The sequence below is a fragment of the Oryzias latipes genome, chromosome 19, assembly GCF_053564925.1.
Source record: "Oryzias latipes strain Hd-rR chromosome 19, Olatipes_Hd-rR_3.1".
Classification (NCBI taxonomy): Eukaryota; Metazoa; Chordata; class Actinopteri; order Beloniformes; family Adrianichthyidae; genus Oryzias; species Oryzias latipes.
In genome coordinates, this window is record NC_136255.1 from 6224117 (window position 1) to 6249946 (window position 25830).

The window sequence follows — 25830 nt, forward strand, 5'->3', positions numbered from 1 at the left end:
TGATGAGTTTTTGCAAACTTTAGACAGAAATAAATGTGAAATAAAGTGCTATCTGTCAGGCTGACCCCCTCCTGTCCCTTCTGTTTCAGTCTTCTGGACATGCTCTTCTATAAAGAAATAAGGAGAGCAAGTTCAACGTCTATACCTGAGTTCTCTGGGACAAATCAGAGAACTCGAAATCCAGACAGTTAAGGAACCACAAACGTAAAACAGGAGAACACCAACCTTAACCCTTGTGCTATCTTAGCTGACCCCACCCTTTCATTGACGTGTTCTCCCTACTATGACAAAGGTGGATTAAGTTGGAAAGATGTCATGTAATCCATGGACACCAGTGAAGATCACAAATCATTGAAGAAAAAAGGTTCAGAGCACTGTCTAGTGGGTCTAGATGACCCAACTCCCAACGTTAAAGTGCCTAGGATAGCACAAGGGTTAAACTCTGGATCAACTGCATTATACCAGATCACATACTGAAAGCACAACTGATTTATACCAAATATTTCAAATAATGGAAAGAATTTGTTGAACCAAAAACAAAAAATTGAAATAATTACGAAAAATAGTAGTCTTTGGCAGCAGAATTTTCTATCACTGTGTTTCGTGAAAACCTCAGAGATTTCTGCAGATGCCACAAAAATGTCTGAAAGTGAAGACAATGATGCACACATGTTACAAAACAGAGCTGATAAAAACAGAAAGACACGAGGGCTATCTTGACTCAACAATCACACCATTATAATAGAGTAACCATCTCATTGAAAGAGCGTCAAAGGAAAGAACTGAATCATCTGTGCCAGGAAGCAGTAATGATGGTCATTTACCAGGTCATACTCCACAGAGGAAGCCAACAGCAGGTCAGTGTGAACTGAGGAACTAATAACCAAGAAAATTAGACTCGGATCTGAAAAATGCCATTTTCTGCACCATCATTTTCAAACACTACAGTTCTCTAGGTCCACCACTTTTAAAAAGTCATAAATGCGGCTTCAGATGGGCAAAAAAACTACGACTTGGAGGAAAATACTGATTACTGATTAATTAGTCTGAAAAAAGTAGAAAAACAAAGTCTAAGAAAAGCTTCGCTCAAATGCAGACTTGTTGAATGAAAACTATGGACACTCGCATGTTACGTCACACGTTAAAAGAACAACTGCTTTCAGAACATTTTAAGTTTCTATAAAAACTTTACTTTACCCTTCCCTTTTGGCCATTTTTGAGTTTATTTATGCCTCTGTGTTGGTGATGCACCTTCACACCTGCAGAACGTAAAGCGCTCACAAGAAGTGAGAAGAGCTCTTACGTTGGGGGTGTGAGGGGCTAAAAGTTAGCAGGACAGCATGTAAACAGAGAACTCTCAGTTATGGGTGGTCCCGTCCATAACTCAGAGGTGCATTTCTGATGAACTCCTGGCGCTCTAAAGAAAACATTTTATAAACGATTTTGACAAAAAAAACAGCATCATTATAATTTAAAATAACAAACTGAACATTATAAAAAAGGTGACATTAAAGTCATTTCTAACAGGAGCCATTGAGGAATAAGATGACCAAAATCTGCAGAAGAAATCAATCACAGTCCAGTTTCTGTCTGTTACATCAAAAGGTTAGACGTGTTCATATTTCATTCAATAGATTATCTCTGCAAAACAGGTTTTTACAAACACAAAGTTCATGTCCTAATGCTTCTGCGTTTGCACAGAGCAAATCCTGAACCTCTTCCATTTATAAATCTGCCTTTTCTCTAAACAAACTCTAACAATTAACAGCAAAGAGTTTTTCTTTGACTCTCAGCTTGAGGCGTTTTGAAAAAACTAGACAAAATAGACCTTGGAAGGGCTTCAAAGAGACTAGAGCCTGCAGGAGAGAAGAACTACTGGCAGACTTAACATCTTCATGCATCAGTTACTGCAGGATTTGGTGACTTGTCCGTCATTGAATTATGGCAGGAATAGTCTGTGCATGACAACATCCAGCTGCAGCTGTTGCTGTCATGATTAGTAATTTGTTTCTGTCGTTCTTTTTTGCTTTCGCGGTTCAGTGTTTAACATTTCTCTGTGTTGCTTCTGTTCTGGTAAAGCGTTGGAACAAATGCACATTTTTCCCACTCTGACTACATTTTTCCTGTATTCTGTTTTTTTGGAAAACTTCAAGAAGCTGTTGCAAGTTCTCAACGTTGACCAACATTTTTACTAATCTTTTTGTTATATTGGGGGATTAGATGAATATCTGTGGTTTTTCTCTTATCAGCAGGGTAACATGTTTAAGTCAAGATAAATTTGTTTCAGCGTTTTTTTGCCTTTTGTTTACCCAGAGCTTCTTTTTTTGTGTTTCTACATAAAAAGTAAACAATTAAATGCTGATTTTAAGCTGGAATCATGTTTTTTATTTGAGGTCGGTATAAAGTGTATAAAAGCTATAATGGTCAACAGTCAACAACTATTTGCAATATTTTTTTAATTAAAGTTGAGTAAAGTGTCAAAATTACTTTTGGGGGGCTGATCAAGAGGCTTTACTATTTCCACAACCAACCCCACACAATACAATACTTTGAAATAAGCGTCAAATCTGATCAAAGATCCCAGCTCAGATTCAAAAAAAGTCACTGAACAAAGGCGAGAGGCACATTGACAGTGAGATCACAGTCTGCTTTCCTGAGTTATGTAACTTACAGTGTGAAAGTTGTGCTTTTCCGCAGGAAGGAAGGAATTGTTTGTTTGTTCCTCTGATATCTTTTTCAGTAACGGAATGGGATTGTTTTGGATAATCTCTGGCATTCTTACTCTAAAATTAAATCAGAAACATCAAACTAAATATATAACCATGTTTAAATTATTTAAGACTACATTTTACTTTAATAATGGATTTTAGAATTGCAAACTTAAGCTAAGTTCAATATTTATTTGTTTTTTTGGCTTTAGACAAATGTAAAATTCTTAATGTTTAGCGATACACAAAAAAACACGTTTTTCAACGTTTTACTTCTGTGCAACTAAAGTCTGAACTTTGTTGACTCAATTTCCAATTTTAGGTATATTTCAAATACAATTAGATATATATATTTTTTTTTAAACAACAAAAAATTTTAAAGAGCGTTAAATATAGACTTTGTGTCTGAAGCAGTTCTTGTCCTTTTATAGTCTGGTGCCTCAATCCTGCAAGCCCTATTTAGAATATAAACTCTATATAAATAAGAATACAAGTCCTATGATATAATGAGAAAGAAAATGTGTTTAGGTTTATAGTTGTAGATTTTAGTTTTGTTATAAGAATCTGTATTTTTAGGTTCATTAAATTAACAAAGTCCATGAAAACACATTCCATCCCCCTCACCCCCTTTGGATGAAGTGAATGATTAAGAAGACAGAGAGAAAAAGAAGGGAGGGGAAAAAAAATAATAATTACATCTCTACTGTTTAAAATCTGAGGGGAAATCTGGTTTCATCTGGCCAGCACGAAAGCAGCCGATTACCTGAAAATTTCCCACCATGATGAGGCCGGCGGCACAGATCCAGCCGGTGGAGAGGCCAGCCGTGTTGAGGACACAGTTATGGTGCTTCTCAATCACGTGGGCGTAACGAAGGAGGCCAACCAGCATCACTGCAGGAACAGACGACGGAATAGTGACTTCACCTGAACAACTAGGTCTCTAAGAAGAACAAAACCCAGAGTACATTTCAATCCCACTGGATTATCACACACTTCTTACTGTTTAGTATTTTTTCTAAGGCAAAGCACTTTTTCTGCTAAATTTAAATGTACATGTAACTGGTGTTAGAGAGTAGCCTGTGTAACAGGTGGAAGTGACTCATTTTAGAACAATGTAAAGAAAAGGGGAATACCATCGAAGTACAAGTTTGTCTATCTTAATAAATCTTCATAAATGCTAAAACTAGCACTTATTCTGAGAACATAAATCCAAAATAATGAAAAGAAATGCCAGTCTAACTTGTCAACATTTTTTGAACATTTAAATCATATCTTTAAAGTCCCACTCTGATGAAAATGCTGTTTGTTTGTTTTTTTAACACCTTCTTGTGGCATTTGTCTGATGGAGGACATATAAATTAAAATTATTAGAGAGAAAACTAAAAGATTAAAATTAAAAGATTAAAATTTCTGAGTATTTTTTCATTCAAATCATTGTGAATCAGGAGAAGATGAAAAAATAAATTTGGAAAATGATTGTAGTTGCTATGCACAAACTACTATTGGTGGGCCATGAGATCCCTGCTCTGCTCCATTCTGATGAATCCACTTGCAGACAAATAGATCCATGAACGTCTTTGTTTTCTTCGCCTGAGCTGGAATCTGGATCAATACTGTACAACTGGATAACTGCAATTTTGGACACCATTGTTGTTGCACTGTTGTGATGTTAGTTTGGGGTTGTGAGGGACTGAAAGCCAGTGGGAGAGCACGTAAACAGAGGGGGGCGGACTTTCACCGTGCCAACAGTCCCACAAACGACTCAGAGGTGCATTTCTAATGAACTCCTGCTGCTCTGCAGAATCTATGTCCTAGATAACGACAGGAATTTTGATTTGGGCTAAAAACAGCATAATCATAATTACAAGACCACTGGGAATGCTCTTACAGTGCTTACACTATTTTTCGTTTACAGTTATCAAAATAAAACACAATTAGGTTAATAAAAACTCAAAAAATACAAACTTTTTGCTTTAAACTAGCAGAAAAATAATAATTCTTGGGCTGTATAATATTCAGTTTGAAGTGATTCTAAAATTTAGCTTTACTCTAATTTTTCTTTTTTGAATGCTTGCTTTTTTGAACTCTTTGTTTTAGATTTTGATATTTTATAAGATTTCTTTTTAAGTAAAAATGACTTACTGCATAGACAGATAATTTTACTACTTTCTAGGGATCTTCTTCTTAAATTGGTGTTGTTTTCCTATTTTCAGGCTACATCTTATTGCAGTGTGCAGTTCTGGCATCACTACCAAGTTCTAGAAGTAAAAGCTAAGAAACAACTTTCATATGTCACAACTTCCTGTTTCCTGCATATCTGTTACTCTGCGTTACATCTTGGTGACCACAGTACCAGACACGCCTTTCAATCCTACCTGAGCCTAAATTTGTATTACTCTTTCCAGTTTTTGTTCCTCTCTGTCAGCATATCTGCACTTTTGTTGCAGTTTTATTGCACATGAAGTTACTTTTTGCAAGGAATGAGGCTTTCATTGAAACCCTGAGTCCTCTGTTTGTGTTGTGGGGTCAGCAGGCTCAGAAAGAAGCGATGATGATGCAGATCTTGTGTGAGCAGATCCCTGGCGTCTGTTTATCCTGCAGGTCCTTCAGAGCTTCACCGCCGCGTCACACGGCTCTCCCACACTTCCATGTGACGGGGTTCACATCTGCCTTGAATCAGGCTGCAGGCTGCAGAGGGCGACTGTTATGATGTTCCCGTTGGTAGTCCAGCAGCGAAGCCAGCGCACAGTTTTTGATGATCCAGCGCACGTGGTCAGCGTGAGTCCAGGGAGGGATGGACTTTCTGATCTATGACCATTCTTCTATTCTTTAATCCCGCCACACCTCAGAGTTAAACAAACTCCCATCAGAAATATAAACAGCGTATTGTTTATAGGAGCAGAATCAAAATGGGGAGAAGTTTTTGATGTTGGGGAAATCTCCTCTGTGAGCTTGCTTGCAGCTATTTCTTACAGCTCAATGTCTGGCTACAGACAAAAAGGAAAACATATTGTTTCGCCCAGAGAAAGGAACAAAAAAAACTTTTTTTTCCCCAGCATCTTCAGATCTGTCAGTTAGTTTTGGCACATGTGGAGGCTGTTCTCTCCTGCTCATTAACATTAAACATTAAATTCATCTTCCTGCTCTCATAAAAGAACCACATCTTTACTGTTTCTGCTTTAAATTAGATTGGACACCTCAAAAAAAACAAAAGAAACCAGAGTTTACCCAAACAGTATTTTAGTAAAGCATTAAGAATTCAAGAAAATATGTAGAAATAAAGTCACTAACATGAGAATCTGGAAAACAAATAATGATGAAAAGGAAAGAAAGATACTACACTTGAATGCATCCATGAGAGAGTTCCCAGAGAAACAAGCTGTCGAGTAAAAAAGAAAACAAAGACTCACAGTTGACAAAAACATCTGGATTATCTACAAAAGACTTGGACAAATTTTCTGATGAGACAAAAGAGAACATTTCTAAAACGCATGCAAACAACATTTAAGAAACAGATATCATAGCCAGAGTCAGGCATGGTGGTGGTAAATGCTCCTCTGTGCCTTTAGCTTCCTGTATGCATTTTTAAACAAAATACTGGATTTGATAGACTGGTAGAGTCACCACATCCATTATGTCCTCATGGAGTAATAATGTCCACTGTTGTAACTCAGTGAGAAAAGGTACCTCAACATTTACAGTATATTTGATAAGCTGGAACCTCGGTAGAGTATAGAAAGCATTGACTGTAAATGAGAACTGGACCAATTGAGTGTGATGTCACCCATAGAAAATGGTTTACTTCTAGCTCCAACCAAGTAAAAATCAATTCAGTCCCTTTTTTCATGAAAATGTTGAAGCCAGATGACATCAGAAAGCAGGGATTGGTCTGAGATGGTCCCATAGACTTCTATAGAGAAGTCTATGGGACTATGTTGTCTGGGTATTTCCTGTTTGAAACACAAGGGGGGAGGAGTCACTCTGTCCAGCTTGCATATACAGTCAATGGTGAAAACAGTAAACAGTGTCATGTTTAGTGACACTGTTAACATGGTTGGCTCAGTTACTGTGCGATCGCCATCGCATCCAAAATGGTCCCAGTGGTCTTCAGAGGGGTTGAATTCAGCTCTGCTGGTTCCATCCTTTCCATTCTCAAATTCTGGATGTAATTTAAAAAAAAACGACTTTGTGTACAGTTGAGTATTCACTTTACGAGGGTAGAGTTTGACCTTCTAGCTGTTACTTTAGCAAATCCAACCTTTCTTAGATTCAGCAATAATAATGGTCTGCATTGATGATCTCTGGCTTTTTTACTGGTCATTTTTTTCAGGACTTGGATTAAAAAAGTGTGGTCAGTTCATGTAAAATGGGCAGCAGGTTTGTCTCACATCAGCAAATACCTTACTTCCTTTTTCCCTTTAACTCTTGTGTGTTTGTGAATCATGATTAATATGAATAAATTTAGGCATAAAATATAAAAAGCTTTTGGGTGGGAGTTAATAAGATTTTTCTAATCTCTCTTTTTCAAACATTAGATCGCTTTCTGTTTATCATGTTTATTTTTTGGGGTTTGAAAATAAAAGAAAATCAGTCAATCAAATCAGCATTTTGAAAAATGTTTTTTAGTTAATCACAATAACCAGTAACATAGAAATATGTATTTTTTCCTGTTAATAAACAGTATAACTCCTGTTTACATTTTATTCACTGGTACTTTTTAAAAAAATCTCAACTGTGTTTTATCCGTCCCACTCCATACTACAACATGGACATTTTTTCATTTCTCAAATTAATTTTTTCAATTTTTTATTATTACTACTATTATTTTTAATCCAAGATGTTTCTTAGTTTGCTCTAAATTTAACACCTATTATTATCTACATTAAATAAACCTATTTTTTTTCTTCTTGTTCATTTTTTTAACCAAATTTGCATGTGTGTCATCAAATTGAATGGTGTCAACTTCAGTCAAAAATTAAAAAAAAATACTAATTCAGAGTTTCTGTTCTGCAGCAAAACTGTCCAAAAGGACTCAATCCCCCGATCCAAGTGGCACAAGCTCTTTTTACCAGGAACTCTGCAGGTCTGCATGTTTGGCCTCCAAGGTCAGTTTTGTTCAATTTTGCTTGCAGAAGCTTCAAACATGAGCTGTGTGTGAGATCTGACTCATTCCTGGAAAACATACCCCTTTAAAAAGCCTGGCATGCCTTTCCTTTGAAATCCTATTTCCTAGAAGGTAAATATCCTCACAAATATTTATAAAACAAATGGAGCCAAAAATCAAGAAGCACACGGTCCTGAATCCTGAGGAGACCACCCTAAACGCAAGATTTAAGCTGTTTTAGGACACAGCAGAACAGAGGGCAGGCTGCTTGTCTGGAATGCTTGTGGGTTGCATTAACAAAATAAAAAGGACATGTCCTTTTCATGGTATGGAAGAGATTTTTTCTCTCAGACTGTGAGGTAAAACAGCGCCTGGCAGGGAATTCTGGGAAGTGGAGACTTGGCAGGAGTCTCTGCAGCTGGAAAAACAAGCCTGAGGTTTTGACTGCACAAAATCCAGTTCAGTGAAGTTTCTGCTGCTAAACCTCCTTAATGCATTCCTGCAAGGAACACCTTTAAGGAAAAGCTCATACTGACACTTACCCATGAATGATCCTGTGCTGCAGACCAGGCTGAAGAAGCAGCTTTCAGGTGGAAGAGTCCCACATTTACTGCACATGAAACAGACAGAAAAGGTTTAATGCTGACTATTTTGGTGGACTGAAGTGCAATAAGTTCAAATTGAACTCTTTTGAAAACAGTTTTTAACACAAATTGTTTATTTTGCAGTTTCAACACAAAAAGCAGCTTAAATCTAAAGATCCTTTCATTCCATGAGGATTTACTAAACTACAGAAGCTCCTCTCTTGTTAAGATCTGGTTTTGCTTTCTACATTTTTAATTATTTAACTTTAATCGCTGATGCTTGCCTGAATTTCATTTTGTGTTATTTTTTGAAACAACTTTGACCACAAATATTCATCATACATTTTGACTCTCAGCTTTGCTGAAACTCAGTGGCACATTTAGTTTTATTAAAGTGAACTTTACATTACTCTAGTGGACATCATTTTTGGTAAGATGCTGTAAAGTCCTGTTTACACTAAATGCTAATTCACAATACTTGTTGATATCACGAAAATAAGCTTGAATTCCCAAAAAACTGTGTTACAGTTAATTAACTTGTTATTTGTCTTTAATCCCCTGACATTTCTTAGATAAATGAAATAAAATGCAGACTGGAATGATGTCAGAAGTTCACACTGTGGATTGGATCAGCTCTGCAGATTTTAAAAACCCCTGACAGTCTGCAGACTTCAGACCAACATGAACCAGACCTACCATGAGTTTAAAACACTTTGCACGTTTATTACTGAGGTCAAACTGTCACACCTGCAGAGGCTGCACACTGACCTGATGAGCGGCACATTATCCAGAGTGCAGCACAGCACAGGACTTCTCTGCAGTGGAAGAGGCTCCACACAGGATTCATTATACAGCCTGAAAACACACAAATGCTCACACTTCAAAGCACATGTATGCACATGTGCAGATGTTATCTTCACATACTCACTCACGTTGGCTTGATTAGGCACACTGGAACTTAGTTATCTAATAGTGGACAGAAGTTTAAGAAGTACTTCTTATCTCAGTTCCTGCTTTTCTTTAACTTCAAAGACCTAAACATGAATTTTTCATGAAGAAGAACAACTTATGTAAGTAAACGTGTAAGGCTCTGTTAGTGGTTAAGCATCCCTTTATGCAAATAAAGAAAAAAAAGTAAAAAACATCAAAACTTTCTGAGTCTGTTGAGTATACTTATACTGTTTTTAATCTAAAGCTATTTACTGAGACTTTAAAAGCCCTACATTTATTGGTTACTGGAGCTCGTCAAAGTTTCTTTCATGACCCATTTTTGGAAAATCTGAAAAACAGCTAAACAAGTTGATCTATTGATAGAGGTTTAAACCTTTTGTCCCCTTATATCATGACAGATACTGACCTTTGCATCTTCTGACATCAGTTTAGGAGGACAGAAACAATCAATATGGCTTCACAACAGTCACAGAGAAAATATAGATTAAACTGGGTTTTAAGACCCACTCCAATGAAAATGTTTTTTAACATGTTCTTGATTTTTCTGATGATAGGGGTATATGTTAAAAAAAAAGATTAAAAATGCATTTCTGAGTATTTGTTTATACTAAGAAAGTACAGTGGCGAAAAAAGTGTTTAGTCAGCCACCAAAAGGGATCAGGATGAGTGATCTGTGTAAAATAAATGAATGGGACCCTGTATCAACAGATTTTGAATGAAAACCTCCTTCCATCAGCAAGAACATTGAAGATGGCTGGTCTTTCAGCATGACAACGATCCCAAACACACTGACCAGGTAACGAAGGAGTGGCTTCATAAGAAGCCTTTTAAAGTCCTGGAGTGGCCTAGCCAGTTTCCAGGTCTCAACCCCATAGAAAATCTTCAGATGGAGTTGAAAGTACGTGTTGCCCAGTGACAGCCCCCAAACACCACTGCTTTAGAGGAGATCTGAATGAAGGAATGGGCCAAAATACCAGCAACAGTTTATGAAAACTTTGTGAAGACTTACAGAAAGCATTTGAGTGGTGTTACTGCCAACAAAGGGTATATAACAAAGTATTGAGTGAAACTTGTCCTATTGACCAAACACTTTTTTTCCTACCATAATTTACAAAAAAATTCTTTAGAAATCAGATAATCAAATGTGATTTTTTTTTTACTGTATATTTTGTTATCATAGGTGGTAACACTTTATATTAAGATTCCTTAACAAGCTTTGTTAACACATTAACAAGCATTATAAATGAATTTATAGGGTGTTAGTAAGACATTCATTAGTACAATAAGTCTAATAAGGTTTATTAAATTACTTAGTTAACACATTTACAAGCATTATTATTAGGATGTTTTCAAGATGTTAATGATGCATTTACTGATATTATAGGTGCCTTACAAATTTGTCAGTGTTAATAAGCTTAATAAGATTTATTAACAACCTTTGTTAACAAATTAAGAAGTATTATTATTGTTTGGGGTTCTAGTAAGATATTTATTAGCATTATAGATGTCTCACACAAGCCTAAGTGTTCATAAGCTTAATAAGTTTTATTAACTAGCTTAACAAATTAATAGGCTTAATTAATGTGTCAGATGCTAGTAAGATATTTATTAGCATTATAGATGTCTTGCAGATACCTGAAAGTGTTAATAAGATTTATTAACATCTAAAGTCAGACCAATGTCTTCTAAATCCATATTACTAAACTGCTTATAAGCTTTACAAATGTATTAATTAACTTTGTTAATAGTTTATTAATTGTTTTGCAGCACCTCATCTAAAGTGTGGACGTTTTTTTAGCACAAACAACCCTTGTGTTTAACTCTTGTGCTATCTTAGATGACCCCACCCTTGCATTGAAGTGTTCTCTCTACCATGACAAAGGTGGATAAAGGTGGAAAGATTTCATGTAATACATGGACACCAGTGAAGATCACAAATCATTGAAGAAAAAAGGTTCAGCGCACTGTCTAGTGGGTCTAGATGACCCAACTCCCAATGTTAAAGTGCCTAGGATAGCACAAGGGTTACGCATGACCATGATCTTTGTTGGGGGGAAAAAAACAAAACACAATTTTCAGTGGGGTTTTTTTCAACAAAGATCATGGTCATGCGTAAAGTAACACTTGTAGAGAGAAAAAAAAATATTTTTTTTTCTACCATAGTAAACGTTTTTTTAAGAATATAAGAATGTTAATTTAGGGAATTTCTACCCCAAATTACCTAATAAATTACCCTGTTTATGTCAAGAATCAACGTCTAATAATTGAAAAATGGAAACATTATTTTTATTTAAACTTTGGGAAAAAATCAAGGTAAAATTCCCAGGATAGCACAAGGGTTAAAAAATTTTACCTCTAGCCGCTCTGCAGAAAATTTGTCCCAAAAAAGGACACAGGTTTATTTATTTTGGCAAAATAGCATTATAATAATTAAAGGACCAGTTGGAACGCTTTGATAATAGATCAAAAAATGTGAGTGGGACTTTAAAGTAAGAATCTTTCTAACTCCTTACTTTTACCCCCCCCAACCTTTAACATTGTTCACTACATGCTAAAAAAAAAAACACAACAACCTGAGGCTGATCTTTTACATTTTTTAATTCTGTAACCAATAAAACTTTTATTATTTAATTATTTTCTATTGGCATTTTAAATATATTACAATTACAAAGATTTAAACATTTAAAATGTCCCTTTACTTTTAATTTAAATTGTTTTCCGTTAAACGTATTAAAAAAAAATCTCTAATATGAAGAGGACTCTGGTGGTGAGGAAGATAGAGGACTGCCTAGTGTAGAATGAATACGGGTGGGATTATATAAGCTTGCTTCTTTCCACTCCTTTTCAAGCAATAAATCAAGCTCTACTTAATTTTAGTTAATTTTCTCTATATTTAATTAAGCAAATGTGATCTAAGTGACTTTTTTGTTTTTTGTCTTTTTGAACTATGCATTTCAACATTTCTGTAATGAGTTTGATAAATATGTGTAATTTTTTTATTGCTTTGACTACAATGCTTGAAATAAATCAATAAATCAAAATCAAATGTTGTGCTTAATAAAATGCATTTCGCAGCCTGAAAACTTTAAAAAGGACAAGTTAGGTAATATTGCTATTTTTTTTTACACTTCCAAACTTGGTTGTCCTTTCCGAACACCAATAAAAATAAATGGCTCGGTTTTGGAAAAGAAAAACTTTCAGTTGGAGCAGACTAAATGTTTTGCTTAAAACACATTTTCTCAGCCTGAAAAGAATTTTACAAAAATGGACAAGATTGCAAATATTGCTAAAATTTCTTTTGTTTTAATTTCTAAACTGAGTTTAGCCTTTAAAAACACCAGGTAGAGCAGAGGACAAGAGGCTGGAATTAGAAAAGGAAGACTGTGGGGAGAGTAGCCATGTTGTTGGCTCAGGGACTCAGAAGCTACGTTCACACCGCCCTCGGCAACGCACGTCCAAACAGCCACTTCCAATAAAAAGTAAACATGCGTATGTCTCAGGTTTCCGCGTTCAAAACTCTTACGTTCATGCATGGCTAGGAAAAGTTTTTACAACCATTTTTGGGCTCCAGGTACAAAACGTGCAGTCATTGAATGTGAGTTGACAGTTAAACAAGGTTGAACTTTGACCAATCAAGGCCTGGAATTTGGTAGGGACGTATTGATGGCATCCCTTTTAATTCACAGAAGCCCCAACCATTTGAATTCATTATCATAAAGGAGAAATGAATAATTGCCATTTGTGTCCGGCTGGAAAACTATGACACTCTTTTCCAAGATCAGAATAGAGCTGTGAAAGAAAAAGCCTGCAGCAAGATTTAAGAAATTTGCACTGCTCTGACATTTCACACCAGGCTCTTGTAACTGTAGGTGGCGGCCATGGACTACTAAGCAGGAGAAAAAAGAAGAAGAAGAGGCCCCGCTCTGCAGGTCCAGTGTGAACCCCATAAACTATGGGTGCGTTCTTGAATGCACGACACATGCCCAGTGTGTCTGTAGCTTAAGGAAAAGACAGAAGGCAGACCTGGAGGTAGCAAAAAATGAAGAAGATGTTGATGATTTCTTTGGGAGTGACAAAGAGGTAGAGGATCAGGAATGAATCTGTCGGAGGAACAGATCATGGCAGATGTTTTGGTGACTAATAGAGGGAAGCAGATTGAGTTGGTTTGGACACGTTGAAAGGAAAAGTGATAATGTTGGTAAAAGGATGCGAAGGTTGGAGCTACCAGGAAAGAGGAAGACCAAAGAGGTTCATGGATGTGGAAGAGTGAAGAGGATGCAGAGAACAGGATTAGACAGAGGCTAAATCAATTTGGTTGCAAATTACTTAGGAACTATGACAAGATCTAAGCAGAAACATGGTTCTGCTGCTTCACTGCTGTCAGGAGGGTGCCGGACACACCCCATCCCGTCCCTGCTCCTAGTAGGGTGCTGGGCAGGAGGGTGCCAGACGCACCCCATCCCGTCCCTGCTCCCAGGAGGGTGTTGGACAGGAGGGTGCCAGATACACACTGTCCCTCCCTGCCTCCTGGGGGTGCTAAATGCTCCCCAACTCATCCCTGCTTCCGGAGAGGTGCCGGAAGCATCTCAGCCTGTCCCAGAGTTCGAGCTAGACCAACCAGCCGTTTGCTGGCCAGACGCCGTTCGCCGGACAGTAAGGTCTCCCGGCTGTCCCCAGGACTCTGGACTCTGTTGCCCCTTACTGTTCAACCTCCGAGTTATTTTTTATTTTGGCTAAAATGGCTAAAAAGGGAACACTTTGAAAACAGATCAAAAGATGACTTGAGTGGGTCTTTAACTTGTATTGTCATATGAAGGGGGTAGTCATTAGCCTTCATTTATTAAAAAATAATCAGGATATCTAATTTAATGTTTTTTATTGCTTTTAAAAATGAAAAAAAAATACTTAAACCTAGAGAAATATCTCCTTTGTGATAAAAAAAAACAATTGGATATTTTATCTCCATTTGCTCCTGAATAAAATATAATTTTATATATCATATCATTGTCATTTTTTACTTACTTTAAAAAAATGTGGTCTTTATTGCTGTGTGAAAGCAATTTCTACAAATAACCATCTTCAAGGTGCCACCAAAAAAATGCACAGAGGGTGATTGTGTTTGTTCCCCAAATTATCAACTTGAAATGTGACGTTGCGATCGTCGTCCTGCATGATTGGGCAGTCCAGAAAAACAAACATACCAGTTTTGCACGGGGCAGACATGCTGGTTATAGAGTGCCATAGCGTATCTGCAAGAAAAGACAAAAGAACAAACATTCAGATACACAAGAAAACAACCGATGGCACCTTCACCAATACAGTGGGGCGAATAAAGAATTTAGCAGAATAAAGAATTGTGCAGGTTTTCCCACTTAGAAAGATGAGAGAGGCCAGTAATTTACATCATAGGTAAACCTCAACTATTAGAAACAAAACTAATTTTTTTTTAAATCACATTGTCTGATTTTTAAAGAATTTATTTGCATATTATGATGGAAAATAAGTATTTGGTCAACTACAAACTAGCATAATTTCTGTCTCTCACAGACCTGTAACTTCTTCTGTAAGAAGATCCTCTGACCTCCACTCGTTTCCTGTATTAACGGCACCTGTTTGAACTGCTTATCTATATAAAAGACACCTATCCACAACCTCAAACAGTCACACTCCAAACTACACTATGGCCAACACCAAAGAGCTGTCTAAGGACACCAGAAACCAAATTGTTGACCTGCACCAGGCTGGGAAGACTGAATCTGCAATAATTAAACAGCTTGGTGTGAAGAAATCAACTGTGGGAGAAAATATTTAGAAAATGGAAAACATACAAGACCACTGATAATCTTCCTCCATCTCAGGCTCCACACAAGATCTCACCCCGTGGGGTCAAAATGATCACAAGAACGGTGAGCAGAAATCTCAGAACCACACGGGGGACCTACTGAATGACCTGCAGAGAGCTGGGACCAAAGTAACAAAAGCTACCATCAGTAAAACACTATGCTGCCAGGGACTCAAACCCTGCAGTGCCAGACGTGTCCCCCTACTAAAGCCAGTACATGTGCAGGCCAGTCTACAGTTTGCTGGAGAGCATTTGGGTGATCCAGAAAGTAAGATAAGATAAGATAAAGATACTTTATTGATCCCAGCTTGGGAAATTGGGTTGTTGCAGCGTCGGCGTTAGACTCAAGATACAAACATACACACAATGGACGACAACAGAGAACCAGAACAATCAATCGGAAAGGAACATCAGTGAATAAGAACAGCTGTATTGCGTGCCACATCAGGAGAGAAAAACAGACAGACCATAAATGACTATCTATTGCACATGGATGACAAGTTATAGAGTACTATGGAGTGAGGTATGAAAGATATCCTGAAGCGGTTGGTGTGACAGTGAAGCTGCCTTAGCCTGTTGGAGAAGGAGCTCCGCTGACCATCCAGTACAGGATGGAGAGGATGCTCAGGATTATCCATGATGGATACAAGCTTATTTAAAGTCCTCCTCTCCATCACAGATTCAAATGTGTCCATTTTACAACCGATTACGGAGCCAGCTCTTCGGATCAGTTTGTTAAGTCTATTACTGTCCCTAGCAGATATGCTGCCCCCCCAGCAGACCACCGAGAAGAACAGAGTGCTGGCCACAACAGACTGGTAAAAGATCTCAAGCATCTTGCTGCACACGTTGAAGGATCTTAGCCTCCTCAGGAAATGGAGTCTGCTGCTGGCCTTCTTATACACAGCAGTGCTGTTGCTCTTCCAGCTCAGTCTGTTGTCGATGGTTGCTCCCAAGTACTTGTACTCCTCTACCTCTGCCACATCTCTGCCCAAGATGCTGAGAGGCTGGGAAGGTGGTGGTTTCTTCCTGAAGTCCACCACCATCTCTCTGGTCTTTTCCACATTCAGCAGCAGGTGGTTTGCTCCAGTCCAGGCCATCTCACGAATTTATCCACAAGATCCCCGTACTCCTCCTCCCGTCCACCACTAATGCAGCCAACAACAGCAGAGTCATCAGAGAACTTCTGAAGATTGCAAGACTCTGAGTTGTACTGGAAGTCACTGGTGTATAAAGTGAACAGGAAGGGAGAGACCACAGTTCCCTGTGGGGCCCCCACACTCCTTGTCACCACGTCAGACAGGACACCGCCCAACCGGACAAACTGCGGCCTGTCTGACAAGTAGTCAATGATCCAAGAGACCAAGGCGCCGTCCACACCCATCTGCTGCAGCTTCTCACCCAGTAACCAGGGCTGGATGGTGTTGAAAGCACTGGAGAAATCAAAGAATGTGACCCTCACAGTGTCCTCCCCTCCATCCAGGTGAGAGTAAGCACATTGCAGCAGGTAAATAACAGCATCCTCCACCCCCAGGCGTGGCTGGTAGGCAAACTGAAGTGGGTCCAGAGATGGCTTCACCAGAGGTCTCAGGTGAGACAACAAAATCCTTTCCAGCCCTTTAGCTGCATGGGACGTGAGGGCAACAGGACGGTAATCACTAGGTCCAGAGGGTGCAGTCTTCTTGGGGCACCAGACATGCGGTTTTCCAGGTGGCCGCCACCTTCATCAGACTGAGGCTCAGGTTAAAGAGGCGCTGGAAAACTGTGGATAGCTGGGCGGCACAGGACTTCAGTATCTTGGGGCCGATGCCGTCTGGGCCAGGAGCCTTTGGTTGGTTAATTTTTTTCAGCTGTCTCCTCACCTGGTCGTCACAGTCACAGTCACAGTTGGTGCAAGGTCGGGGGTGGTTTCAGTCTGGTCAGGTAGGCAAAAGGAAGATGAGGGAGAGGGGGGTTGAGGGGGGGGGGGGGGTGCATAATGAGGGGTGGGGGGTTGTGAAGAGGCCGGAGGAGGGGTGGGGTGGACCTGGGCAGTAGGAGAGCTAAATCTATTGAAGAAGATGTTCAAGTCGTTAGCTCTTTCTTTGTCGCCCTCACACAATCTGCTTCTCCCCCCACATCCAGTAATCCTTTTCATCCCAGACCACACCTTTCTCATGTTGTTTTGCTGATGTTTTGCCTCCAGCTTTCCGTTGTAGGTATTCTTAAGGCCCGTACACACCGGGACGAATTTGGCGCGCAATATTCGCCGACGTTTAATGCCTCGTGACTAAACAAAGGGCACCAATGTGAGTGTGCACACCGATGCGAAAAAACGCCACGCGTCAAAGCATTACTTTTTAAAAACCGCCTCGGGTTCGTTTTTTTGGTTTGACGCACCGCGTCAAAAACTACGACCAATGAGAATGGTGCTTTTCCACACGTGTCTGGAGCTTCTGAAGTTACAGTAAAACCCAACTTGGGGGCGCTCAAACACAAAACTGCCTTTCTGAGCACACATACCAGCGAAGAAGATAGACATCAAGCAGCATCTACACTGCCGCGAAGAAATAATGACGGACATTCTAAAATATCCCCCAAATGCTCATGTTACATTTTCAGCTCTTGCACCAGTCGATAAAACTCCCCATGTTCTTCTCTTCTCGTAACTATGGGATGTACCCAAAATCGGTGTCTTTTCTGGCGTCTTTCATCATTCAACAGAACAATAATTTCTTCATCGCTGGAACTGGAGCTACTGGTGCTTGAAATGTTCATGTTTTCTTTGTTTGATTCTGACGATCGCGTAAATACTTGCTCTCTTCTTCTGAGTGAAAAGCGACTTTAAGAAGCGTAAAGTTGCGCAGCGCCACCTTGTGTACAGGAGTATTTCTGTTTTACATTAAGCGCCATCTAATGTCAGGGAATGAAATTGCATGTTCGCTCGGCTCATCGTCAGCGAAAATCACCTGGGTGTGAACACAAAAAACGTGTTGAAAAACGCCGGCGAATAACGGCTGGCGAATATTCGTCCCGGTGTGTACGGGCCTTTACATTCCCTCAACTTGTCTCTCAGCTGGTGCTGCACCCTTTTCAGCCACTCCTTGTCACCCGACCTGAAGGCCCTCTTCTTCTCATTCAAAAGGGCCTTCAGGTCACTTGTAATCCACGGTTTGTTGTTGGGGTAACAGCAGACAGTCCTCTGGGGCATGATGGTGTTCTCACAGAATTTAGAAGAGGATTGGGAGAATATCCTATGGTCAGATGAAACCAAAACAGAACTTTTTGGTAAGAACCAGCAGCAGAGTAACCCTGCCCCCATTCCTGTCACCCATTACTAAGCTATCTGTATACATGCTGCCAGCTTACAGCCTCTCACACCCCAAGCTAACATAGTAGTGAAATAAAAATGGCGAGAAATATCTGAGACATGCAGTCGTACACCTTTGAGGCAGATTCCAGCTCAGACGAGATAAAACAAAGATGTTCATGAGTCTATTTGTCTCAAAAGTGGACGGATCAGAATGGAGCAGAGCAGGAAGCTTGTGGCCCCCCAGGGGATTTTCTACGTCACCAATAAGCTCTTTTTTAAAAAGGGCATTTTTTATCTGCTCCTGATTCACATTTGAATAATAAATACCCAGAAATGCTATTTTAAGCTTAATTTTCTTTATATGTCACAAGAGCATGTTAAAAAGACCAAAAATCCTCTTAGGTTTGATGATTCTCTGACTTTTTGTCTTCTTACACACGATTTGTGTAGTAACCAGCTCCGTTTTTATGTCCCATTTCAGCATAATTTTTCATATATTTCTCTGATTCAAAATTGAGCTAATGTTCATGAAGAATTTCCAACCACACAGTAGAAATAATTTCCAATGTATTTCCTGAAGTCTTTGACCTTTCTCCCGACATGATTCAGTTTTTGCACCTTTCTATCAATCAGAATTAAATGGGGAAGAAGACCACAGAGAAACTTAGAGAAATGGCATAAATGGGCTTTGTCAGTTCTTCAGGGGAGTTTTTTTTTTAAACATTCAACTTTCTGAGAAAACCAATCACCTAGTAATGGCAATTAATTATCTAAAAAATAGCAAGATATAAGCTGATTTGTTTAGGAGTTAAGGAGTTTAAAACCTTTTTCCAATGAACAGACAGCAGTCCAGAAAGCGGCAGGGTTATAATCCATCACTCCTTCAGTCATGAGTCTAATTAGCAATTTAAAAAAATACTAATAAATACTAATAATCATACTCTGATAACGAGACATGCAGGGATGACACACTGAAAACAGATTTCTGAGCAGCATCCTGCAAGTGCAGGACATGCACAGTGGTGCAGCGGTTAGCACTGTTGTCTCATAAGAAGAAGGCCCTGGTTCAAATCCGAGCTGGGTTTGTTCTGTGTGGAGTTTGCATGTCCTCCTTGTGCATGCGTGGGTTTGCTCTGGACATCCCTCCTCCTATGATCCAAAACGATGCTGCAGAGGTCAACTGATATCTCTAAATTGTCCCTCGGTGTGTACAGTATGTGAGTGTGTAGCCCTGAACAACCTGGTGACCTGTTGGGTCTTAGCCAGAACTGAAAATAGATGGATTCATGAATCACTCTGGATCTTATTTTATGATCATCACACCTACATCCCCCCCAGGTTTCCTTTAAGGCTTCTTTGCATTTGACACTGCTTCATGCGATCACAAATGTTCATCCATTACTTTTTGGGACAGATTTTAAGACTGCAAACTATGTCTGTTAGTCCAATATTTAAAGATCTGCAAAGACTATAAACATTACTGTGGGAGCCAGTTTAGCTCGTGCTGGTTTGCGGCGCCTTCCATCCGTGAAACCAGGGTTCGACTCCGGGCTGCTCCCTGTTCCCTTCTCTACCTCTGCCGGTTCAAAGCCCGGTTTGAGAAGGTTGCGTCAGGAAGGGCATCCGGTGTAAAACATTGCCAAATTTACCATGCGACATGTTTGCTGTGGCGACCCCTGATGGGAGAAGCCGAAAGTGGAAGAAAGACTATAAACGTTACTCAAGTGCTGCAGGGGAAAACATGCAACCTCATGAACCCACCTTAGATTTAAACTAGCCTCTTCTTCAAGATTCAAGATTCTGTTTGTCATTCCACATATAGTATTTGCAGAGAAATACACAGGTGAGACGAGATGTTGTTTCTCACTAGCATGACAGTGCAAAGAAGCAGCAAAAATAATAAAAAAGCAATAAAATAACAGTCCAAGAATAAAAAATAGCAAGAAATAAGATCAATACAAAATTAAATGAGTGAAATAGAATAAAATAACACAAAATGGACCAGCATTCAGTGTGAAAGTGACGATGTGCGTTTTACAGTAGTCTTATTTATGGGGGAGGGGTGTTGGGTTTTAACCCCTTGACGCCTGGAATAATTTCCAGTTTAAAAAATAATCTGTTGTGTTTTTGCTTAATGCTAAATTAAGGTAATTTTGGAGCAGAAGGGGTTTAATGCCGATTTCCATCAAAAGGGCTCAAAGGTTAAATAAGTTTTCATTTGTCTCTGTGTTTTTTTTTTATTATTGGAAACATTGAACACTCTGTCTTTTTATGGCTAACCATTAAGACCATTTCCCAGTATAAAATGTATTTGTAATGTGTGGTACTACTGCGTTAATAGTGAAAAGTGAAATAATACTGTGTTTAACACAAACATAACTTTTAAAATATATTTTTTTTAAATCAAAAAACTTCTGAAACTGTTTACAGAGACAAAAGTCAGCTGTAAGGTTCTTTTCTAAACAGTTTAAGAAAAAGCTTCACTTGATGATGGTCTGGGAGGGGTGGGGTTGTCAAATCCAGGCCCACACACACACACACACACACACACACACACAGACACACACACACACACACAAGTCTCCTACACTGTCCCTGAATAAACATAAATATTTTTTCTGTCCTTCCAAAAAAGGACATGTTTTACCAACACGAGCTTTGCTCAGATATTGCAGGACACATCGATATTCTGCAATTTGAGTCATGAAGGAGAGTCTAAAGTGAGTCTGAAAAATCTCAATAGTTGACACGGATGAAGATGTGGAAGCAGCAGAGGACTGTGTGCTACTTTCCATTCAGCCTGCACTTCTTCATCAAAACGATAGTTAGAAGGAATTTGATTATTATAAACAACCTGAGGACCTTGTGGTGGAAACCGTTGATTTTTTCACATGTGAACGGACAAACATTTGGAGGTTTCAAGTCATGCACAAAGCCTTTTCTGTCCATTGTCACACTGTCAGAGCCATAAGACCCTTTTACAAGTGAAATAAAAGTATGAATGTCACATTTTCACTCTTTTCTACCTTTTGATTTACTCTCTTTTCTTCAGGGGTCACAATAGCAAACCATTTTTTCTGTAATGGATGCTGCTTCTGACCCAACTTTCTGCATGTACCCAGATTTTGGATAGCCCCATAGGAACACTGAAATGTGTTTGCATGAGCTTACAGCCCCTATTAGATCCAAACAGTCCCCCATCCAAAGACCAACCTGTCCCAACTCTACTTAGGTTATTAGATGACAATTATTTGTAATGTCGAAATTAAGGGGAAAGGTAGGGCACAGCCTAGATGGTTTGCCAGTTAAACCACTTACACACATTCACACCCGACGGGTCAATTAACCTATGAAGAATGAGTTTGGACTGTGAGAGGAAGCAGGAGTGTCCAGAAAAACGCCCCACAAACGCACAAAGAGAACATGCAAAGTCCACACAGAAACATTCCGCTGGGATTTGAACCAGTATCTCTTTGTAATTAGGTGAGAGTGCTAACCACTACACCACATCACAGAGACAGACACATGAACAAAAGATTTTCAAGTAATTTAGGATTTAATGGAAATATTTAACCTTTCTGGTCCATTCTGATCAGTGGAGGAGGTTTTTAAAAATGCTTCAAAAAATATCTTCATCTTTCCAGTAATTTCAGCCCAACTCTGTCAGAGAATCGTGCATAAAGTCACATACAATTCCTGAAGCAAAACTTTAAAATTTAAACTGAATAATGATTTCTAAAGAAAAACCCTGGTTTCACAGACGGAAGGCGCCGCAAACCAGCACGAGCTAAACCGGCTCCCCACAGACAGTAACAGGGTATTTTCCTAAATTCAATCTTTGCATTTAGAACTTTTTGATGTGCCAAAAACAAACAAAATTACAAGCAAGTTAACGTTTTCAATGGGGTTATAAGAGCAGCACACCGAAGTTAAGTAGCATATCCTTAAAAAAGACATTTAAAATGCTTTGTAATTATTTTTAAAAGACTGAATTTTTTTTTTTACTCACAAATTAAAACTTTTTTTTTTTTTTTTTTTTTGTCTTAGGATTTTTCACAGATTTCACACCAACAAAAAAAGTGCTGATGGTCCGGGTTTTTTACTCACACAACCCATATTCCTGTGATGGTAAAGACAGGCAGGCTGACGGGAAGGATCATCCACAGGGACATGACAAGAAGCAGCAGGTCTTCACTGCAAACAGAGCAAAGCAGATGAAAAGGTTCAACCGCTGAAGCACTGATCAAAACAGCAACCATCCAGAGAAACGGGGCCCACATATGTGAAGCCTTTTCCTTTGCTTAAAAGATTCAGATGCTGATGTTGAGAGGATGTTGAAAAGTGTTTCTCAAATTCTTCAACACACAAAAAACCTAATATTTTATCAATTAATGGATGCTAAAGAACTATAGGAGATAAGAATGGACACAATCAATACATCAGCAGTGGTGTGACCACGGAGAATCAGTTGTGATACGAGAACAAGGCTGTCTCTGACCTGCAGCAACATGAGGAGGTCAACAAGTCAACGAGTACAGCAGACAGTGACTAGAACTGACCCATCCTCCCAGAAATACACTTCAGTAAGAACGACCTAACAAGACAACAGGAAGCCTCCGTAAAGAGTCAAAGGAAAAGTTTGTTTACTGGTCACTGAAAAAGAAAGAAATTAAAATGTTGAAACAAAGAAAAGTGGTTTATTTGTGATCTGCATCCTTGGAATGAGAATCTTATCATTTAAATAAATATAATGTACTTTATCCTGTGAGGGAAAAAAACGTTGTTACTTTTTTTTGGAGTACAGGAAAGTAACACAAAAGTTGCAAATGAAAAAATGATTGATTTTCATGTTGTTGAACACAATATTTCCTGTTATGATATTTACAATTGGAGCTACAAAAAAACAGCATTAATATTATGTTATAGAATAAATTAGTTTTTCCTAAAATAAACAAGCCTGAGTTCAAATATTTTTGTTAACCTTAAATTTCACCCAAACACATGTCTAGTAAAATCAAATCGTTTTATTGTTGGGTTTAATGAAAATTTTCACATTTTTACTGCCTGGAAAGTTTTGGATCCCATTGTTTTTGTTGCTGTTGTGTCTTTTTTCAGCTCTTACTGTGTTCTTCTAAATGTTGTAAATAATGTGATAATGTGTTTAATTTTTAAATCTGTTCTTATCTCAGTGTGCTGTTATCCATCAGGTTGGGGGCATTAGACCCCCTCAGGCTGCGCGCAGCTGCAGCTCTGCGCATGAGAGGCGCGCAATTCTCACCTCGTCCTTCCTTTCAGCGCCTCAGCAGGCTCGGCGTGTCCTCTCCGCTCCTTCACGCTGCAGGACAGCTTTCCCTGCGTCGTGCAGCTCCAGGTGTCATTGTCAGAGTGAGATAACGGAGGCTCTGCAGGTTTACCATCACACCAGGATCAGGAGCCCGTGCGCCCTCCACGCTCTCCTGCGTGCGGACAGACAAACGCACTCTGGTGCGGGGAGAAGGGATGAGCGGAGCCACTTTCAGCTCCTCCCAGCTCTCATATTCTCCCAAGTGTGAGGAAAACCAGCATTTTAACCTAAGTGGACTCTTGAAAATCAAAGCAGAATAAAACATCGAAACATTTGCAGCTGTTGTCTTTGGAGTTTGTTTAGATCCACAACTTTTTCATAAACAAGTTTACCCTTTTCTGTAGTTTATTTGTATTTATATTTAACACAAAACGTTCTGCATTTCACCAGGACTTAACATTTCACATATTAGACTCTCTTATTAATGATCTATAATAATACCTTAATATGTGAGAGAAACACAAGAATCAAACAAACGGAAAAATCATCTTAAGATAAATGAAAATGATAATCACACAAACGGCTGTCATTTTTAGAAAGACTAAAGAAATAAAAGAAACTCAAAACTATACAGCATGCTGGCAGTAGTGTTATGGATTATAGATGGTTTTCTGTCAAAAAAAAAAAAAAAGAAGTGTTTGTTGAATTCTGTATCTTAATAAAAACATTAAGAACATGGTGCAGAGAGTTTGCAGGTTTGGTTCCCAGCCTGCCCGCCCATATGCCCAAGTGTTTTTGAGGAGAACACTGGTGTATGCCATTTAGCTTTAGGCTAAAAATTCAAATCATATTCCCCCCCAAAATAAAAATAGTGATGCAGTGAAACACCTGATTGTTCAATAAAACATAGACTTCCTAAAAGAATTGTATTTGAAAGCCGATACCATATTTATGTTATCACACAATCTCACACAAATTACTCCTTTTCATTACCTTATTGTAAAACAAACAGTATTAAAAAAAGTTTAAAACTACAGGTAATCGTTTTTTTTTCAATTTATAATCCAATAGTGTTTTAAAGCAAAATATGAGATCATGTTACACTAATACATATTTAATATTTTTCATGTCATATAGCACCCTGAACCTTCACTTTTCTAAATAAGGATTAGATATTTGTATATTGAGAAAACTTTGCTTCATGTATCAGAATCAGCTGTCCCAATCACTTGACCTGGCCACAGGTGTATAAAATCAAGCAATCAGACATGCCTGATTTAATTCACCTGTTTTTCAAAAACATTTGTGAAAGAATGGGCCGCTCTCAGGAGCTCAGTGAATCCCAGCGTGGAACTGTCATAGGACGCCACCTGTGCAAAACAAATCAAGTCGTGAAATATCCTTGTTCCTAAATATTCCCCAGTCAACTGTCTGATCTATCATACCAAAATGGAAGTTTGGGAACAAACCAGCCACAAAGTGGTAGGCCACGTAAACTGATAGAGAGGGGTCAGCGGATGCTGAAGCACAGACTGCAAAGAGGTTGCCGACTTTCTGCACAGTCAGCTGCTACAGAGCTCCAAACTTCATGCAACCTTCAGATTAGCCCAAGTACAGCACACAGAGAGCTTCATGGAATGGGTTTCCATGGCTGAGCAGATGCATCTAAGCCACACATCACCAAGTGCAATGTAAAGCACGGATAATTATCTATGTTACAATGAACATACGCTTTGTGCAAAAGCATCTGGTTTAAAAACATTTCCCCTAAAAAGTACTGGATGTTTGTTTTGAAAAAAATTCATCAACCCTCTAAAGTTGTCAAATCCCTTTTGGAATCTTGGAGTTGCTGGAGCCTATCCCAGTCACTGTTAGGAAAAGGCGGGTCAATGTTGGACCAGGAGTCTGCAACCTTAAGGCACTTGGTTCAGTTTCTTACTGACCAAAACTTAGTGAGAACCGCAAAGTCCTGCTTCATGTTTTAGAAAAATGCACTGGTCATGTTTTAGTGGCCGTTAGGAAATCAATTTATAAAATGTAGCATTTAAATATTTGCAATAACTGA

The 25830-nt window shown here is 38.8% G+C and overlaps 1 protein-coding gene across 3 annotated transcripts in view; it reads right to left on the bottom strand.

Annotated features, from left to right (window-relative positions):
* Positions 1–23963, bottom strand: part of LOC101172699 (transmembrane protein 150A) — a 26173-nt gene extending 2210 nt beyond the window's left edge. For 2 of the 3 annotated variants that reach the window (XM_078937914.1, XM_023949453.2), the window contains exons 1-6: positions 23760–23963; positions 22589–22675; positions 14549–14596; positions 9165–9251; positions 8355–8422; positions 3472–3599 (exon numbers count right to left, since the gene is read on the bottom strand). In XM_078937914.1, the coding sequence (XP_078794040.1) occupies positions 3472–3599; positions 8355–8422; positions 9165–9251; positions 14549–14596; positions 22589–22653 (396 nt within the window). In that variant the 5' untranslated portion in view covers positions 22654–22675; positions 23760–23963. Of the gene's footprint in view, positions 1–3074; positions 3336–3471; positions 3600–8354; positions 8423–9164; positions 9252–14548; positions 14597–22588; positions 22676–23759 lie in introns of those variants that run through there. The other variant, XM_078937915.1, reaches the window with a different exon arrangement.
* Between the last annotated feature and the right edge of the window lie 1867 nt (positions 23964–25830).